Genomic DNA, 22,764 nt, shown 5'->3' with positions numbered 1-22,764 from the left:
TTCCTTTCACCTCCTTTAATACCTTGAAGTTATCTTCCGTAATTATCCGTAAGTTGTATCCGCATTACAAGTCTTGCAAGTATTATATCTGTCGTTTTAAAATTGTAAACAATTTGTAATTATGAATAATAGGTAATATAAATATTATTTGTATTGTGTAATGTACATACATGCAAAATTCAAGTAAAGAATGATTATGCATTAAACTAGTTTGATATACAGTTCATTTCTCGTACGATCTTTATTGAGTTAAGGCTTATGAATTAATTATAAATTTTATTGTGAACTTTTAAGAAATTAAAGAATAATTATTATTGTATTATATGAAATATGAAATATTATTAAAATTTAAGTAAATAATTAAATCAAAGTATTAAATCTTTTATTTAAAAATTTACTACAAAATCTTAGAAGTGGGACAGTATCCCAAATTATAATACATAATTTAAAAGTTTTTTTTCGAGAACATTATTTTAAAATATTAATTGCAAATTTATATGGACGTAAATTAAATAGAAACACGTGCCCTTTTAATTTAATTTAATAAGTAAATTTATATATAAAATTTTATATATGAAATTTTATAAAATTATTATATGTATATGAAATTTTATTGAAATTATCAGAAGTACATGTGCCTACGTACATAATATACGAAATAATAAACATTTATGAAAAATAAAATTTATTTTATACCTGCTTTGATATTTGCGATAAAAGAAAAAAATTATTAGAAAAAGAATAACTACCTAATTAATTTTACCTGGTCACATTTCTTGGAAGAATTTTTTTTCATATTGACTTTAATTTTGTATGTACAAGTATATGTATATCAAGAGAAAAAATTAACATTTTAAATCTTTAAGAAACTAGTCGATCATAATAATTAAAAGTTAATATTAAATATTATTGAATTTACGGCGATAATTTAATTTGATGTAAGTAAATATTTTGGAAAAAATTTTTATTAAAATGAATGATCGAGTAGAAAAATCTCTTAATGGAACCAATTACTTTACATTGAAAGAAAAGTTACGAGATTTAGGACTGCAAACATGAGGTAGTAAGGCTGAATTATTTCAAAGGCTACGTAGTGGAATAGAAAGTTTAACACCAGAAATGGTCGATAGGTATGTTGCAGGCTGTTTAAATGAAAGCGAAACTAATCAAGATAGTGACGAAGGTGTAGATGAAATTTTACATAATTTAACAGAGTAATTTCACGACAGAGTAATTTAGATAATGAATTGGAGTAACCAAGAAAACAAGTACAGAAGAAACAGGAAATTTTTAAACTAAGAAAGCAATTGGCTGAGTTGACCGTAAGCGAAAATGAACTCAACATTGCTACTCGCGCAAATTTTAATCATAGTTTTTATTTTAAAGATTCAGTTCCACAATTCAGTGGCGACGACAAATACAATATTAAATCATGGATTCAACATTTTGAAGAAGCACCAGAAACACTTTGTTGGAATGATAAAATACGTTTCGTATATGCTCGCCGGCTCATGACGGGAACTGCTAAGATGTTTTTAAGTACCGTTTTCATAAAAACGTATGAACAACTAAAAATTGCTCTAATTAACGAATTTGAAAGAAAAGTTTCTAGTGCTGAAGCACATAACGAATTAAGTAATCGGAAAAGAAAACAAAATGAGGGCTGGCAACAGTATCTTTTTTTAATGCAAGAAATTGCATATTCTGCTAATATAGACGACAGTAATCTCATCCAGTACGATATTAACGGAATTAACGATTCTATTCAAAACAAAACTATTTTTTATAATGCTAATTCAATAAGTCAATTAAAAGAAGCTTTGCGAAAATACGATATAATGAAACAAAATACATCTGTAAGTCCTAATACATCAGTACAAAACAAAAGACGAGATTTTGCAAGTTCAGCATCGAATAAAATCACAAAAGCTCCAATGAAATGTTATAATTGCAATCAAGAAAGTCACGTTTTTGCTAAATGTCCACAACCCAGGCGACAAAAGGGTTCTTGTTACCGTTGTGGGAAATTTGGCCATCTGGCAACCAGTTGTCCTGAGCATTCCATCAGCGTAATCGAGAATTTTCACAATTTTAGTCCAAATCATAACTTCGAAAAATTTATTAACTTTATTTTTCTTTTATCTAATCAAGCGAAAATAAACTACCATTTACTCACTTTATTGGACTCGGCAAGCACCATCAGTCTAATACAGGGAAATTTTGTTATGCCAGCAGCAAGAGAAAGTGGATCCAGACAAATTTAAATTTTATGGAATCAATAAGAGTAGTTTGTATGTAATATTTATTACAAAGGTAAAAATTGAATTTAAAAATTTATTTTATGATTTGAAATTATATGTAGTTAAAGAAAACTCAATGTCGTACCCTATAATTTTAGGTAGATTTTTTCAGCAAATGTGATTTGGAACTTGCTGAAGTAAAGGATAATTTTGAAAATGAAAATATTGCAGGTATGGTAATAAATAGTAAAAAACAAGTGTATACAGGTACGAAAATTTATGATATTGAAAATGAAAAATTCCTTAGCGAAATTGTGCATTGATGTTACTGGCCAAAATGACAAAAATGATTTAAATTTAAACATTAATATAGATTTTGAGTTAGTCTTTTGAGTGTATTTTTATCTACCGGGTCTGGTGTGTTTGCGTCTTTTTTTGCTTAGCATATTGAGTATTTCTCTCGTGTTCTTTCTCTACCTTAGGATCCGAATTATCTTGGATTTGTACTTTAATTCTTAAGTTAACTTTATTCTCTATTTCTTCTTTAAAACTAGTCCAGTCAGTGGATTTATTATTCAACATTGGCTTATTTTATTTCTTGGTAACTGTCTCAGTTAATTTAATATAACTACAGAATGACCCGAATCCAAATCATAGTTATCTTCTAAACTAATGAAATTTGGCGAGATTTCTTTGACAGTAAAGAAGTCTAGCAGATCTGGATTTTATTTCTATCACTTGGCCAATATGTTCATCCACCAGTGGATTGGTAGTGACAACAAATCCCTTTGATAGCTTCTCGTAGCTCTCTTCCCCTTATTGAGGTCAATTTAGAACTCCAATCAATATGTTTGGCATTAACATCACCTCCTAGAATGAACCTTTCTTTAAGGAGATTCCGGAGACTTTTTATTACACGTCCCGGAGGACAGTAATGTACACTAACATCGAAATTTTTTTATTAGACTCTATTCGTACAGCAACAAATTGGCTATCGTCTCTTTCTCCTTTAATTATTTCATTACGTTTTATGTTATTCCTTATCAAAATAGCGCAACCATCTTTTGATTCATTATTAGGATTCGCAGCGTTATATTCTATGTAACCATATATTGTAATATCTGTTTACTGCTTTAAATGTGTCTCCGTTACTAAACATATATGAATACTTTGGTTCCTTAGGAATATTTCTAATACACGATTTTTATTAAGAACGCCGTTTGCGATCCAAGTCGCAAATCTAATTTTTTCTTCGTCGATTATATTTTATACTTTTTTGCGTACAAACGAGTACATAAACATTATCATGATTATCTTCTAATCTATTCAATTTCAATGAGATTTTGTTCATAGTTTTTATCATATTTTGCATCATTTGCATTATATTTATATTGCTTTCAGCAGGTTTTTGAGGAGGTAAATCTCTTCGTTCTTTGCTATGGTTATTTGTTTCACCCCTCGCCACTTGGGCATATTGTATGCACTCTTTTACTCAACGTAGTTATTTTTGGGGTTTTTGAAGTTTTGGCAGTAGTTTTTGGTATTATTTTTATTTGTTTCTGTTCTACAAAATTATTTTTCTTTTTTTGTAATTTCTTTGCGACTATACAGCCCACTTGACAGTAACTTGAATTGAGCTAGACGCTGGCAAAAATAATTTTAAAGCTCCTGTCTTTTAGCCCATTTTTAATATTTTCAGGTTGGCATGAAGGATGCAAGCCTCTAGCCATTACATTGATGGGTCTTGTAATTTTATTTTAGTAGGTATGCCACTCTACTTTAGATTCCTTTTGCGAGTGCACTTCTCACCATAGAAATAATGGTCTGAGATATAGACTCAAGCATATATTTTTGATCAGCTTCGAATTCTGAATTCCTATCGTCCGTCTATCTATCCGTCTATCGCAACGGATATATATCCGTCCTATCCGTCCGTCGCAACGATAACTGAGCTAAGTTCACTAACTGTTCAAAAATGATTTAATATATTAAATGCCAGAACGCAATTTAAATTGGATATGATTGAGGTTCGGGTAACTGCTCTATAACTTCAAAATTTATTAAGCTATATATATCTCAGAAATTATAGAGGCCATGTTATTTAAATTTAGCACCGGGTAAATATATTACTAGAGCTATTCTGTTTGGTGAAAGTCGTTAAACTTTTTTTATTCCCTTGAAAAATTATTGGGCTATATCTAAAAAACTGTTCTACCTACAGTACTGAAATTTCGACAAAACAAATATGGTAAAATGGCAGCTTTATTTGTTAAAAACTATTGAGACGTTATTAGCGCTTGCGATAGCTGCCATACACCTAAAATGTTATTTGGCCATATCTGAGAACTTAGTGAGGGTGTACTTTTAAAAATTTGCACAAGCAAATATATTATTAGGGCGACTATGTTTGATAAAAGCCGTTGAAATTTCTCTTGTGGTAGGTTCCATACAACTCCATAGATAGCTTGATCATAGTTCAGAAATTATTGAAGCTGCAAAGCTGAAATTTTGAATAATTTTTAGTAAAATTCCTTTAGATCGGATTGGTTTATATGGTATCTACAACTTATGTATAAAATAGCATATACATAAGTATAAATTAGCTCCGACATTTAAAATCATTTATTCATACGAGTATCACAGAGTTAACACGGCCAACTATATCTATTCTCGTTTAAAATAAATTTTATTTTACAATTTTTCTTTTTGGTGTATAAAAAGAAAACTCCTTTTTATTCAGAATAAATTACTTTAATTTTGTTAAAGTAATTTATTCTGAAATCTATTAAAATTAGAAATATTATATCTGACTTAACCTAATTTGTTTATCTGATTTTTTGGTATTAATTATGGTCTAATCCATAAAACTGGTATAATTATTAATTTAAAAAGCCAAGTAGCCGCTTTACCTTCGCCCATTATCAGAAGTCATTCCTTGTTTGAATTGTATGTCTACATGCTTTCATGAACTTCTTTCCTGTGTTTTCCTTTCACCTCCTTTAATACCTTGAAGTTATCTTCCGTAATTATCCGTAAGTTGTATCCGCATTACAAGTCTTGCAAGTATTATATCTGTCGTTTTAAAATTGTAAACAATTTGTAATTATGAATAATAGGTAATATAAATATTATTTGTATTGTGTAATGTACATACATGCAAAATTCAAGTAAAGAATGATTATGCATTAAACTAGTTTGATATACAGTTCATTTCTCGTACGATCTTTATTGAGTTAAGGCTTATGAATTAATTATAAATTTTATTGTGAACTTTTAAGAAATTAAAGAATAATTATTATTGTATTATATGAAATATGAAATATTATTAAAATTTAAGTAAATAATTAAATCAAAGTATTAAATCTTTTATTTAAAAATTTACTACAAAATCTTAGAAGTGGGACAGTATCCCAAATTATAATACATAATTTAAAAGTTTTTTTTCGAGAACATTATTTTAAAATATTAATTGCAAATTTATATGGACGTAAATTAAATAGAAACACGTGCCCTTTTAATTTAATTTAATAAGTAAATTTATATATAAAATTTTATATATGAAATTTTATAAAATTATTATATGTATATGAAATTTTATTGAAATTATCAGAAGTACATGTGCCTACGTACATAATATACGAAATAATAAACATTTATGAAAAATAAAATTTATTTTATACCTGCTTTGATATTTGCGATAAAAGAAAAAAATTATTAGAAAAAGAATAACTACCTAATTAATTTTACCTGGTCACATTTCTTGGAAGAATTTTTTTTCATATTGACTTTAATTTTGTATGTACAAGTATATGTATATCAAGAGAAAAAATTAACATTTTAAATCTTTAAGAAACTAGTCGATCATAATAATTAAAAGTTAATATTAAATATTATTGAATTTACGGCGATAATTTAATTTGATGTAAGTAAATATTTTGGAAAAAATTTTTATTAAAATGAATGATCGAGTAGAAAAATCTCTTAATGGAACCAATTACTTTACATTGAAAGAAAAGTTACGAGATTTAGGACTGCAAACATGAGGTAGTAAGGCTGAATTATTTCAAAGGCTACGTAGTGGAATAGAAAGTTTAACACCAGAAATGGTCGATAGGTATGTTGCAGGCTGTTTAAATGAAAGCGAAACTAATCAAGATAGTGACGAAGGTGTAGATGAAATTTTACATAATTTAACAGAGTAATTTCACGACAGAGTAATTTAGATAATGAATTGGAGTAACCAAGAAAACAAGTACAGAAGAAACAGGAAATTTTTAAACTAAGAAAGCAATTGGCTGAGTTGACCGTAAGCGAAAATGAACTCAACATTGCTACTCGCGCAAATTTTAATCATAGTTTTTATTTTAAAGATTCAGTTCCACAATTCAGTGGCGACGACAAATACAATATTAAATCATGGATTCAACATTTTGAAGAAGCACCAGAAACACTTTGTTGGAATGATAAAATACGTTTCGTATATGCTCGCCGGCTCATGACGGGAACTGCTAAGATGTTTTTAAGTACCGTTTTCATAAAAACGTATGAACAACTAAAAATTGCTCTAATTAACGAATTTGAAAGAAAAGTTTCTAGTGCTGAAGCACATAACGAATTAAGTAATCGGAAAAGAAAACAAAATGAGGGCTGGCAACAGTATCTTTTTTTAATGCAAGAAATTGCATATTCTGCTAATATAGACGACAGTAATCTCATCCAGTACGATATTAACGGAATTAACGATTCTATTCAAAACAAAACTATTTTTTATAATGCTAATTCAATAAGTCAATTAAAAGAAGCTTTGCGAAAATACGATATAATGAAACAAAATACATCTGTAAGTCCTAATACATCAGTACAAAACAAAAGACGAGATTTTGCAAGTTCAGCATCGAATAAAATCACAAAAGCTCCAATGAAATGTTATAATTGCAATCAAGAAAGTCACGTTTTTGCTAAATGTCCACAACCCAGGCGACAAAAGGGTTCTTGTTACCGTTGTGGGAAATTTGGGCATCTGGCAACCAGTTGTCCTGAGCATTCCATCAGCGTAATCGAGAATTTTCACAATTTTAGTCCAAATCATAACTTCGAAAAATTTATTAACTTTATTTTTCTTTTATCTAATCAAGCGAAAATAAACTACCATTTACTCACTTTATTGGACTCGGCAAGCACCATCAGTCTAATACAGGGAAATTTTGTTATGCCAGCAGCAAGAGAAAGTGGATCCAGACAAATTTAAATTTTATGGAATCAATAAGAGTAGTTTGTATGTAATATTTATTACAAAGGTAAAAATTGAATTTAAAAATTTATTTTATGATTTGAAATTATATGTAGTTAAAGAAAACTCAATGTCGTACCCTATAATTTTAGGTAGATTTTTTCAGCAAATGTGATTTGGAACTTGCTGAAGTAAAGGATAATTTTGAAAATGAAAATATTGCAGGTATGGTAATAAATAGTAAAAAACAAGTGTATACAGGTACGAAAATTTATGATATTGAAAATGAAAAATTCCTTAGCGAAATTGTGCATTGATGTTACTGGCCAAAATGACAAAAATGATTTAAATTTAAACATTAATAGGGATCTTTCGCATAAATACGTAGATCGGGTTAGACAAATTATGTTACCGGCAAAAGGTCTTCTTGCAAAAAAAGATATATTTGTGGTTTGTGAAAATGAAGAATTTGAAATGGATATTCTTTCGACCGAACATGAACCTTTTTTTTGTACACCGCGAAGGTTGCTATATTCCCATAAATTAGAATTGGAAAGAATATTAAATGATCTTTTAAGGCGAAATATTATACGTGATAGTGGTTCACCATATGCTTCCCCAATAGTACTCGTAGCGAAAAAAAATAAAGAATTGCGTTTGTGTGTCGACTATCGCGAATTAAATAAAATAACAGTAGGAGATAATTTTCCATTACCGTTGATAGAGGACCACCTTGACAGACTTAAGGGGAAAAAATATTTTTCCATCATTGATTTGAGGGGTGTTTTTCACCACGTAAAAATTTTTGAAAACTCTATTAAGTACATTTCTTTTATCACCCCTCTCGGGCAATTTGAATATTTAAGGATGCCGTTTAGCTTAAAAAACGCCTCGGTAGTTTTTGAAAGGCACATGAAAAAAATATTTAGATCATTAATTTCAACTGGTAAGGTATTAAGCTACATTGACGATTAAATGATTGCTATGGAGATTTTGGACGAACGTTTTGAAGTTTTAAGTGACGTTGTTGATATTTTAAAAGAAAACTCTTTGAAAATTAGACTCGATTAATGCTCTTTTTTAATGGAACAAATTGTTTACTTGGGTTATAAAATTACTTGTAATGGTATTCTACCAAATGACGATAATTTAAAAGCGATAAAAGAGTTTCCTACACCCACTTGTATAAGATTTTTGCAGAGTTTTTTGGGTCTTTGTTTCTATTTTAGGAAATTTATACGGGATTTTGCCTAATGCAAAAACAGGGGGATGCCTAATGCAAAAACATTTTCATCCTGTGGCCTATTTTTCAAAAAGGACTTCAGAGGCTGAGAAGAACTATCACAGTTACGAATTTGAGACATTAGCAATAATTTATGCACTGCGTAGGTTTCAAATTTATTTAGTTGGTATTAGGTTTAAAATTATTACTGATTGTCAATCTTTGGCCCCTAGTTTAAATAAGAAACATACAAATCCTCGTATATCGCGTTGGGCTCTGGAACTACAAAATTTCGATTACGTAATTGAACATCGAAGCGGGGAAAGAATGGCTTATGCTGATGCGTTAAGCAGGGCAACAAATGTTTTGTATGTGGAGGAATATGTGTTGGCAACAAATGTTTTGTTCTTTTGAATATGTGTTGGCCGCGTCTCAGAGGCAGGATCCAGATATTGCTGCAGTGGCTTTAGATTTGGAGAAAAATAAAAGTTCTTTATTTGAAATGGTAGACGGATTAATATACAGAAAATGTGCTGATGGAATAAAATTTTATATGCCAAAAGTTATGGAAAGTCGTGTAATTCAGACAAATCATGAGGCTATGTGCTATCTTGGCGTTGATAAATGCTATGAAGAATTAAGACGAACATACTGGTTCCCCAACATAAAAAATAAAATTGGTGATTATATAAAGTATTGTCTTCAATACGCTTATTTCTCTCCAAACTCGGCCAAAAAAGAGGGTACGCTTCATATTATATCGAGAGGAAATTTTCCTTTTGACACTTTTCATATTGACCATTTGGGTCCTTTGGCTAGTTCCACATCTCGCCGAAAACATATTTTTGTTATTATTGATTCTTTCACTAAATTTGTTAGGCTTTTTCCTGTTAAAAGTACCGATAGTGCAGATACAATTAATGTTTAAAATTTCGATAGTTATAGTAGGCCGAACAGGACGATATCAGACCGTGGGACTTTTTTCACTTCGAAAGAGTTTTCAGATTTTATGGTGGAGAATAATATACAACATATAAAAATTGCGACAAAGACGCCTCAGGCAAACGGACAAGTTGAACGAGTCAACCGTATACTTATACCTATGTTATCAAAAGAAGTTGAGGCTGATTCTACTATAAAATGGAATCAATATTTACCGAGGGTGGAATTTGCTATTAATAACACTATTAATCGTAGTACGGGATTTTCACCAAGTATGTTATTGTTCGGTGTGAATCAAAAGGGGAAAGTTTATGAAAGGGTAGCTGAATTTATAAGAAATCAAGTAAATCAGGAAGACACGACAGATATTTTGAATTTACGAAAACAGGCTGAAATTAATATTAAATCAAATCAGGATTATAACAAAAAATATTACGATGCACTACATAAGAAACCGCGTATCTATAAAAAGGGTGATTACGTTTTGTTAAAAAATAATAGTGCACTACCAGGTGTCAATAAAAACTATTTGCAAAATTTCGCGGTCGGTACGAAATAGAAAAAATTTTAGACAATGATCGCTATATCGTAAAAGATATTGTAGGTATGCAAATCTCACTTATTCCCTATAGAGTGGTGTGCTCCCCTGCAAACATGAGAAAATTTTATGTTGATTCGCAAAATTAAGCTTGCTTGAAAGTTCCAGTTTCCATTTGATTTTCTTTTTGAAATATTGTATATTGTAATGTATGTAAATAAAAAAAAAAAGAGGATAAGTTTAATTTATGAAGCAATATTGAGTTTATCGAATTCAAAAAACATTTTAGTTCCACATTAAATTTTTGTTAAGTATTTTTACAATTAATTATGAAAACTTATGGATACAAAACATTTTGAAAAGAAAAATATAGTATAACATACAAATAAGCAATTATAAGAATATAAAATTTATTATGAGTCACCTTATGGAAACAATTTGTTTCACTAATTATGATAAGTATTATGCATTAGTAGTATAATATGACAGATATTAATTAATATTGTTTATGATTATGAATTATGAATTTAAAAAGAAAAAAATTTAATGTACATAAGTATTTTATGTATATGTATATGAAAAGAAATTTTTTGAATGATCGAGTCGATCATTAAATCAGGTTGGCCGAACTGTAAGCAATTTGTAATTATGAATAATAGGTATTATAAATATCATTTGTATTGTGTAATGTACATGCAAAATTGAAGTAATGAATGATTATGCATTAAACTAGTTTGATATACAGTTCATTTCTCTTACGATCTTTATTGAGTTAAGACTTATACATTAATTATAAATTTTATTGTGAACTTTTAAGAAATTAAAGAATGATTATTATTGTATTATATTAAATATGAAATATTATTAAAATTTAAGTAAATAATTAAATCAAAATATTAAATCTTTTATTTAAAAATTTACTACAAAATTATGTTCAATTCTGTGTATGAAATATTTTAGGTTTACTTTTTTTTCTTCAAAACGCAACAGTAACATACATATAGAAGTTTTTTTTACTAATAAATAATAGCATAAAACTTAAAATAAGAAAAGCTCTTAAAAATAACTACACAAAAGTACATAATTAAACAAGTGACTGGCTCCATTTAAGATCTAATATATTTTGAGTAATATATTTTAGAACCTCACTTTGAGTTGTGTCGCTTAGAATCGTAAATTACTGTTGACAATAAGCACTTTAATGATCAATTATTAAATACGCATAAATTAATTCGCTACTAATTATAATCTAATGTACATATGAATTTAAATTCTGCGATACATCCCAGTTTTGAACTCTGAAAAATGCGAAATTATCAAACGAACCTTATTTTAATTGATAATTTTATTCTTTTTTTGTTCTTCTTTAAAATTAAATTAAAAAAGTTTTACACTTACAAATCAATATCAGCGAGTTTTTAACGAAAAATGACATTTTCTTATTTAATATTGTCTTAAAAATGTAACGTACTGCCAAGAAATTTAAAGTACACTTATGTTTTGCTAATTAATACATTTTGCAGCAGATCTCGAAAAGAATACGAAACTAAGCGCGTACGAACATACTTATCATAAAACAATGTAGATTTCATTAACTTTAACAATTTTCTTAAGAAAGTGTTCACCTCATACGTGCAAAAATTTATTCATACACAACATTTACATTACCAAAAGTAAAAAAAAATTACCCCCATAAGATGTAGAACCATTTTGTAAAAAATGGTCTTGGAAAGGGGTGAAGGGAGAGGGTAGGTGAAAGTTTAGTTTTTGGCGGGTGAAATTTAGGAACCCTACATGCAAAACCCTATCTAATGTCTTTTGTCCCGTGTCTATAGCCATTCTAGAAGTACCCGTATATTTTCACACCTCTGAAGTTTTTTCCTTTTTTTTTGTGCCGTGTGGAGGGTGAAAATCTCGACGAAAAGCTAAATGAAAGAGCAGAAAGATGGAACTGTAACCCACTAAAAATACCCACCCGATTTAACCAATAAAACTAGTCTAAAATGACTAACCGTTAATTTTGGTCCGACTTTTTAAAATTTCATTTGTTTTTGATCTGTCACAACGTCGTACTAGGTACTTGTTGTTTCAGATAAAAACATTAAGTTAACTCGAGAGGTCTCGTACGTTTGAGTTTCCCAACAAAGTTTTGATTGTCAACCAGACGAGTCGCCTCGACGTTGACATGTTGGAATAAACGAATTTTATGATTAGCTGCTTGCTTATTAATTTCGTCTTTGACACTAGGGATTTCGTCTTGATTGGCTGCTTACTTATTAGTTTCGTCTTTTTCGTCAATTTCACTAAACAACAAAAAAATCAATGTGTCTTTAATATTTTTCTAGAACATAACTTTATTTATTGAATCCAAACTTAAAAGACTGTAAAATATCTGTATTTTTAAATACTACAAGTGGTTACTTGAGGAAATGTTTCTGTGACTCTCCCCTCCTTAGGAATGTTGTACTCCTGGACAATATAACTTTCTATATTTTCTTTAGAATCTGCGTGATTTCTTAATTTTTTACAAAATTTAAAAATTAATAAAATTATTAAAAACAATATCAAAAGAAAAGCTATAATTTTACTTGAATAAGTAAAAATTGTATTAATAGTTTTTTTATATTTGATTTCTTTAATTTCATGATTATTTTTAATCTGATTCACATGTAACAATTTTAGATTTACAGAGTGATTTGAATTTTAATAGTTTCATAACTTGAAATGAAAATTGTATGCTTATATTCTAGTTGTTTGTTTGAAAATTTTATTTTGTTTACTTCAATAGTAAGTTTTCAAAAGTGATAACAAAATTTTTATTTAATATGTATTTAAAATAATTACAAGTGCTAGAAAGTTTCTTGAATTTTTAATCAAAATCATACCTAATTTTAATTCTATTATTTATAAAAATACCCACCCGATTTAACCAATAAAACTAGTCTAAAATGACTAACCGTTAATTTTGGTCCGACTTTTTAAAATTTCATTTGTTTTTGATCTGTCACAACGTCGTACTAGGTACTTGTTGTTTCAGATAAAAACATTAAGTTAACTCGAGAGGTCTCGTACGTTTGAGTTTCCCAACAAAGTTTTGATTGTCAACCAGACGAGTCGCCTCGACGTTGACATGTTGGAATAAACAAATTTTATGATTAGCTGCTTGCTTATTAATTTCGTCTTTGACACTAGGGATTTCGTCTTGATTGGCTGCTTACTTATTAGTTTCGTCTTTTTCGTCAATTTCACTAAACAACAAAAAAATCAACGTGTCTTTAATATTTTTCTAGAACATAACTTTATTTATTGAATCCAAACTTAAAAGACTGTAAAATATCTGTATTTTTAAATACTACAAGTGGTTACTTGAGGAAATGTTTCTGTGACTCTCCCCTCCTTAGGAATGTTGTACTCCTGGACAATATAACTTTCTATATTTTCTTTAGAATCTGCGTGATTTCTTAATTTTTTACAAAATTTAAAAATTAATAAAATTATTAAAAACAATATCAAAAGAAAAGCTATAATTTTACTTGAATAAGTAAAAATTGTATTAATAGTTTTTTTATATTTGATTTCTTTAATTTCATGATTATTTTTAATCTGATTCACATGTAACAATTTTAGATTTACAGAGTGATTTAAATTTTAATAGTTTCATAACTTGAAATGAAAATTGCATGCTTATATTCTAGTTGTTTGTTTGAAAATTTTATTTTGTTTACTTCAATAGTAAGTTTTCAAAAGTGATAACAAAATTTTTATTTAATATGTATTTAAAATAATTACAAGTGCTAGAAAGTTTCTTGAATTTTTAATCAAAATCATACCTAATTTTAATTCTATTATTTGTAAATTTTTTTCAAAAGTTTTTGTACAATTTTCGTAAAAATTATCAAATAATTGAGAAATGCAATTTGAGACAGGTTTTAACTTATATTCGTAATTTTCCGAAGTAAGATAGTAAGTTTTGTTTTTATATTTTATAACATCTGAAATTTCTATATTTATTTCTTAAAAATTTTAATTAGCGATAGGGGAAATTTTTTTATTGAATAGTCTTTTCTTGGCTTATTTTTGGAATACGAATTACTAATATTAATTTAGCATCATAAGTTAACAAAGAAGTTTTAAGATTTTGAGTTTTGAAGAGGTCGATATGATAATAATCAATTTCTTCTGGCGTAAGAAGAGATCGACTCATTATTTGATGTTTTGCCAACATTATGTTTTCTTGTATTTTCTCTAGTTCTTTGTTCAGAAGATTGATATTTGAAATTAATTGGAGAAATTGTATTTGTTTGATTTCTTTTCTATTTTCTGTAGAAACGTCATTAAAAAGTTTATTCAATAATACGTTATTATTATTGCTTTTTTTGCAAAATATCAATATTTTATTTGAATATTATCGTTAATTTATTTTAATTATATATATATAGCTACTTCTCAGGTGGTAAAAAGTACAGGTACTTCTAGAAGGGCTAGAGACATGGGACAAAGGGCATTAGATAGAGTTTTGCCTCTAGGGTCCCAGAAAAATCAGACATTGGAACTTTTTAGCCCCGAAATAGCTCTATTGTAAGATTTTCTGAAAAAATTTTTGTATAACAAAAGCACACTTTTCTTTTATACTTTTTATAATTAGAAACACAAACCAAGAAATAAATGATACGTTTTACGTTATTTTTATTATGAGAAACACAAACCGAGAAATAAATAATATTTGAAAATATAATGATCTCACATATTTTTGGTTTGGATAATTGAATTAATCTTAACGTAAATAAATGTCAGCTTTTATCAGACATCAAATGTTTTGTGACATCTGAATATTAATATTTCATTTGTTATTGTTTTGAACATAACGTTTCGTCAGCAAGCTTTTAAAAAATATATGTACATACAGAATATATGTATGTACGTATGTAGTTAGAATTTTATTTTTATTGTTCCAAACGGAAAACTGTAAAATCCTAAATTTTAATACATTTATATGTATATAAATATATTAAAATTTAGGATTTTAAAACAAACAAATATATGTATATTTAAAACATACAAATATATGTATGTATTTGAATAAAATTATTATTTTGTTTTTGCCTAAACCTTTTCCTTATTTGAAAAATTACATTCATATGTACATATATATATTTGAATACAATTATTATTTTATTTTAACCTAAACCTTTTCTTTATTTGAGAAATTTATTTCTATATGTTCGCCCGTAGTTTTAAAAAACTAGGTATACATTCATAATAACGTGTGTTTGTATTAATAATTTTATTTCTAATTTTTCCAACAGCAAAATTTCAAAATTTTCGATTCTAATACATTCATATGTACATACGTTCATATGTTGGAACGAAAAATTTTAAAATCTTCAATTCTAATCCATTCATATATACATACACACATATATTCATATATACATACATACATATATTTTTACATACATAAATTATTATTTTGTTTTTGCCTAAACCTTTTCCTTATTTGAAAAATTACATTCATATGTACATATATATATTTGAATACAATTATTATTTTATTTTAACCTAAACCTTTTCTTTATTTGAGAAATTTATTTCTATATGTTCGCCCGTAGTTTTAAAAAACTAGGTATACATTCATAATAACGTGTGTTTGTATTAATAATTTTATTTCTAATTTTTCCAACAGCAAAATTTCAAAATTTTCGATTCTAATACATTCATATGTACATACGTTCATATGTTGGAACGAAAAATTTTAAAATCTTCAATTCTAATCCATTCATATATACATACACACATATATTCATATATACATACATACATATTTTTTGACATACATAAATTATTATTTTGTTTTTGACTAAACCTTTTCTTTATGTTTAAAATTCAATCCTAAAAATAATTTAAATTTTTGTATAACAAAAGCGCCTTTTTCTTTTATGCTTTATATTACTAGAAACGCAAACCAACAAATGAAATAATACTTTTTATTATTAGAAACACAAACCGCGAACGAGAAATAAATAATATTCGAAAATATAATAACCTCACATATATTTTAAGTTCGAAAATTCGAAATAAACTTAAATAAATGTCAGATTTTATAAAAGACATCAGATGTTTTGTGGCAACTGAATATTAATGCTTCATTTGTTATTGTTTTGAATATTATGTTTCGTCAGCAAGCTTAAAAAAAATATACATACACAATTTATGTACGTATGTATCTACCTAAAATTTTATTTTTATTGTTCGAGCGAAAACCTGTAAAATGCTAAATTCCAATCCATTCATATATACATACATACATATATTCATCTATACATACATACATATATTTTTACATACATAAATTATTATTTTGTTTTTGACTAAACCTTTTCTTTATTTGGAAAATTCAATCCTATATGTTCACCCACAGTTTTAAAAAAAACAGGTATCCATTCATAATTATGTATGTTTGCATCTATAATTTTATTTCTAATTGTTGCAACAGCAAAATTTCAAAATTTTCGATTCTAATACATTCATATGTACATACATACGTTCATATGTTGGAACGAAAAATTTTAAAATCTTCATTTCTAATCCATTCATATATACATACATACATATATTCCTATATACATACATACATATATTTTAATAAAATTATTATTTTGTTTTTGACTAAACCTTTTCTTTATTTGAGAAAATAATTTTTATATGTTTAACCCCATGATATAATAATTATGCGTTTAAAATTTATTTCTATATATTTTACAGTTTTGAATATTATTAAATTCATATAGAAAGCTTAAAAAAATTGCACAGGAAGCTTTAAAAAAAATATACATACATACATATTTATGTACTTAAAATTTTTGCGAATTTTTCCAAACTATTATAAGAATATTTTTTTGGAAATTTTCTTTAAACTTTTATAAAAACATTTATATGTTATATATTAAAAAAAAATAAAACACAAAATTTAAACAAAATAAAAAAAAAATTTTTTAAAATAATCCAAGAAAATAAAAATACGACAACATCCAGGCAAGCATTGATCCAATAACCTTCTGGCTATGAGACTACCACGCTAGCCACTAGGCTATGCAGTACCTTGAATTTCCCTTAATAATTCTATATTTTATTCATATTTCGTATAACTCATCAAAAACCATCATATTTTATATTATATATATATAGCTACTTCTCAGGTGGTAAAAAGTACGGGTACTTCTAGAAGGGCTAGGGACATGGGACAAAAGGCATTAGATAGGGTTTTGCCTCTAGGGTCCCAGAAAAAGCAAGAATTCCACCCCAATTTCATTTAAAAAAAATAAAATTATCAATAAAAAAAGTTCATCTGGCAAATCGCATTTTTCAGGGTTCGAACCTGAGACTTTTCCCATAGAAATCGTATGCAATACGTATTACCCTATATACGTTAGTATTGGTGTTAACTCATTCTACAGTCACGCGTTTTATTCGCATGTATTATAAACTCCAAATACATACGTGCATGAATTGTAGTAGCAAGTTAATTCATGCGTATACAATAATTTATGGCTTAAAGTGTTTATTGTAAAAGGTATTTTACGATTTTATGCGACATAACTCCAAGTGAGGTTTTAAAATAAAATACTCAAAAGGTATTAGATTTCAAAGGAACTAATTATTTGTTTTTTTTTTTTCCTTTGTTCACTCCTAGAAGGAGCATAGGGCTAGTGCATAATTTCTCATGCACTAGTTTTATAGCCTCATAGGGTTTTAACTAGGTAGGTGACTAGCCTGCCGTAGTTTTTTATTTATATTAATTATTTGGGGTTATTAATATTTACTGTTTATTTTTCTTAATTTTTTTTTTAATATCGAATATTAGGAATATTTGAAAATTACTTGTATAATATTTTTATTAGTATTGTATATTAAGTTATAATAATATTGAATATAATTTTTTTTATAGTGACCTGAACGGGGTTTGAACCCGAGACCCTTCGGTTAAAGGACCGGTGCCACAACCACTGCACCAATGGTCAGATAATTATTTGTTTAGTTATGCATTTTTGGGTAATTATTTTTCAGAACTTTTTTATTTTAAGTTTTAAGTTTTATCTTATTATTTATCAGGAAAAAACATATCTATATGTATATTACGGGTGTGTTTTTGAAGAAATAAAGTAAACTTAAAATATCTCAGCCACAGAATGGAACACAATTTCAAAACTACAGGCATAATACTTGCAAGGCTTGCAATGCAAGCACACACGACTAGTTTGTTTATTAGAATTTGATATACATATCATTATGAACGTCTAGTACTTTTAAATGTTGTTCTATTTCATTTTTATCTTCTTCATACATAGTTCCAAAAACAAATTTTAATATTGAACCACCTATGTTTATTAATGATCTCGTTTGGCTGAATGGTATTAATGTTTCTACCTTTTGAATATTAATCAGACCTTTACAAGGCCATGTATTAATTAATAAGAGCATCATTATAATTAATGATATAAGTATGGGTTTTCTTTCCTGAAAAAGTTTTTTAAATTTCTTTCTAATACGAATTGAATGAATGTTTCTATTATTCTTATCTAATATTTTGTTATTATGTTTTTTATACCCGTACGAACGTATGTTCGAAGGGTGTACTAAATTCGCCTTACCGTTTGTAACGCTGCCATACAACTTTAAAGTTCATTTGGCCATATCTCCGAAACTATAAAAGTTGTGATATTGAAATTTCACACAAATAAATATATTAATAGGGCCAATGTGTTTGATAAAAGTCTTTGAAATCGCGTGGCTCGTTCTTGTAGCTGTCGCATAACTTCAATAGTAGTTTGGCACACACAGAATTTTGAAAAACACAGTACTGGAATTTTGCATAAATTAATATAGTCATATCGCAACCATAGTCAGCTATGGCATATTTATTCGCACATGGGATAACAAATTCGTACGGGTATCACAGAAGGGTATTTTTTCTTGTTAATATTAAGTTTTTATATTTAGGTAAATGTTTATATCTTACAATAGCGGGGTTTTTTATCAAAATTTCATCACCTTAGGTGTTTCAAAATCTTTTCTATTTTTATTTAGTTTATTGATAATTTTTATTGACACCTGAGAAGTAGCTATATATATAAATATAATGTGAACGCGAAAAAATAGAGATGACTGTGCGAATTCGTTACATAGCAATGTTCGAATTAACATGTCATAGCTGACTATAGGACATACACCCTATATAAGTTTGTCATGTTACAATATTAATTTATGCAAAATTTAAGATATGGCCAAAGTATTATTGAAGTTGTATGGCAGCTACCATAAAGATAAAAGCATTTCAACGAATTTCATCAAACACATTGGCCCTACTAAAATATTCACTTGTGTGAAATTCTAATACCACAGTTTTTATAGTTTCTGAGATAAAGTCAAATAATTTTTGAAGTTGTATGGCAGCTGCAAAAAGGAGCCAAGAAAATTTCAATGACTTGTATCATAAACATCGGCCCTACTTATATATTTGATTGTGAAAAATTTCAATGCCACAGCTTTAATAGTTTCTGAGATATGGCCGAATAATTTTGGAAGTTGTATGACAGCTACCAGAAAGAGCCAAGCAATTTTAACGAAATTTATCAACCACCTCGGCTCTACCAATATATTCGCTTGTGCCAAATTTCAATATCACAGCTTTTACAGCTCCTGAGATATAGCCAAATAAATTTTGAAATTGTATGGCAGCTACCATAAAGCTATTCAAGGAGCCAAGCAATTTCAATGACTTGTGTCAAACACTTTGGCCATACTAATATATTTGTTTGTGTGAAATTACAATGTCACAGCCTTTATAGTTTCTGAGATATATAAAAATAACTTATAAGGTTGTATGGCAGCTACCACAAGGAGCCAAGCAGTTTCAACAACTCTTATCAAATATATTGGTTCTAATAACAGGTTCACTTGGTCAAAATTTCAATAGTATAGCTTTTATAATTTCTAAGATATAGTCAAAAAATTTTAAAGTTGTATGACAGCTACCCGAACCAGTACCCCGATCATATCCAGTTTGAATAAGGTTCTGGAAATTACAATAATAAATCTTTTGTGATAATTTGGTGAACTCAGCTCAATTAGTTTTTGAGCTATCGTTGGGACGGACGGACAGACAATTAAATCGACTCGGTATTTGACAGTGATGAAAGCATATACTTAAGTCTATATCTCAGACCATTATTTCTTACCGTTATAAACGGTAAGGCAAATTTACTTCATCCTTCGAACATACGTTCGTACTGGTATAAATAGAGCGGTTTTTGAAGAGTTATACGAAATATGAATGTAGGATTGATAAATAAAATCAAAAGAAATGTAATTCATATATTATATATATTAAAAAATTAATTTACAAATCATTTACAAATTTTCGTAATTCTTCACAATTTTATAATTATTAAATTTTAATTTAATCAGCTTTAAAATTCTTATTAATTTTATGTTGAGCAAAATAAAGATTTCAAATTACAACTTTTCAACTTAACTTGTTGTAGGTACTCAATCGACTGTACTTTTCTTTAATTATTATCATATAAAAATTTAAGAAAAAAAATCGAAAAACCAAAAAAAACAAAACTAGTTTTAATTAAATTCAAAATAAGATTGTTGCAGGTAATTAATATGTTTCCGGCAAATAGTCAAAGTACTACATGAATAAAATAAAGAATTATGAAAGCAAATTCAAGGTATTGCGTACCCTAGTGGGCACCGTGGTAGTATGATAATCAGAAGGTTATTTGTTTGATGCTTGGATGGATATTGTTGTATTATTCTTTTTTTGGATTATTTTAAAAAATTTTTTTTTTATTTTGCTTAAATTTTTTGTTTTATTTTTTTTAATATATAACAGATAAATATTGTTATAAAGTTTAAGAAAAATTTCCAACAAAATATTGTTATAATAATTTGGAAAAATTCGCAAAAATTTTAAATTGCACTTTGACAATCTGAGTTTAAAATTTTTTTTTTGAAATATTTATAAATAACTTTGATTGCTTAATGGCAATTATTTGAACCTGTCAAGCAATTCCACCAAAACTTCAACAATATATCTGACCTGAAATTGAACACACGACTGCCGAGTTTCATGAATGTACTCTTCATAATTTTCCAAATATTTAAAATTTACTTTCGGTGTTGTATGGCAGCTACTCGAATCAGCGCAGCCGTTCCATTAGAACTTTCAATGCATATGTAGAACATAATTGGACACACCCTTACAAAATTTGATATCAATAACTCTATTAGTTTTAGAAATTATAAAAAAAGCTCTTTGAGTTGTATGGCAGCTTTTTGGATCCGTTGTCCGAATTGGTCCAATTATTATAGCAGCCGTCGTTGGCACAAGAGAAAAAAGTTCTGAAAGTTTGGTGTCGATTGCATTATTCGGTTTTGAGTTATCGTGCGATCGGACGGACGGACATGTATAAATCAACGCAGGATTTTACGCTGAGCAAGAATTTATATATATGGCCATACCGGAGCCAACTCCTTCAAGTGGATACAAAATCCACACCAAGCCTCATATTTGAGCAGGTTTTCAGTATTAGCAAATAGTTTATTTAATAGTATATTTTTCTTAACTCACGCAATTAACCGTTAAGATCGAGCATTATATTAACTTGACGTGAATATTTTATTTTTACTTTTTAGCTTTTTAAATTCTACAAAAATTCGCAAAAATTTTAAGCACTTAAATATGTATGTATATTTTTTTTAATGCTTCCTAACTAAGTTTTTTTAAGCTTTCTATATGAATTGAATTATATTTAAAACTGTGGTTTTGCATGTAGAAATAAATTTCAAACACATAATTATTAAGTCATGGGGTTGACATACAGAAATAAATTTTTCAAATAAAGAAAAGGTTTAGGCCTAAACAAAATACTAATTTTGTTAGAATATGTGTATGTATTAGATTTTAACATTTTAAAATTTTTCGTTCGGACAATAAGAAATGAAATTTTAAGTACATACATACATAATATTATGAATGTATATTTTTTAAAAACTCCTATCAAAACATAATATTCTAAACTTTGGATAAACATATAATAATAAACTTTTCAAATAAAAAAAAGGTTTGGACATAAACAAAATATTAATTTTATTTAAATATATGTATGCACATAATGTATATATTATATTGGAACATTTTAAAATTTTTCGTTCGAACAATAGGAAATGCAATTTTAAGTACATACATATATAATTATGGATGTATATTTTTTTAAAACTCCTAACGAAACATAATGTTCGAAACTGTGGGTAAACATACAGAAAAAAATTTCAATCTAATGATAACTGATAAATAAAATAATAATTTTATTCAAATATATTTATGTATTCGAATTATCGTATTTAGTTTTTCGCTCGGTCAAAAAGAATTGAAGTTTTAAGTACATACATACATAAATTGTGTATGTATAAACTACTTAACGAAATATAATATTCGAAACAATAACAAAAGAAACATTAATATTCGGTGCCATAAAACAACTGATGTCTTTGAAAAAGGCTGGCATTTATCTATGTCTTTTCTGAT

The 22,764-nt window shown here is 27.7% G+C and overlaps 1 protein-coding gene across 1 annotated transcript; it reads left to right on the top strand.

The window, feature by feature from the left end:
* The first annotated feature begins 6,746 nt into the window (after positions 1-6,746).
* LOC129615946 (uncharacterized) lies at positions 6,747-7,508 on the top strand. Its single transcript, XM_055531385.1, has one exon. The coding sequence runs from the start codon at positions 6,754-6,756 to the stop codon at positions 7,486-7,488; it is 735 nt and encodes a 244-aa protein (XP_055387360.1). The 5' UTR covers positions 6,747-6,753; the 3' UTR covers positions 7,489-7,508.
* Positions 7,509-22,764: the final 15,256 nt, after the last annotated feature.

The sequence above is a fragment of the Condylostylus longicornis genome, unplaced genomic scaffold (genome assembly GCF_029603195.1).
Source record: "Condylostylus longicornis isolate FDR11 unplaced genomic scaffold, ASM2960319v2 ptg000154l, whole genome shotgun sequence".
NCBI lineage: Eukaryota > Metazoa > Arthropoda > Insecta > Diptera > Dolichopodidae > Condylostylus > Condylostylus longicornis.
The sequence above is the reverse complement of the archived record's forward strand: the minus strand, read 5'-3'. Positions and strand labels throughout refer to the sequence as shown.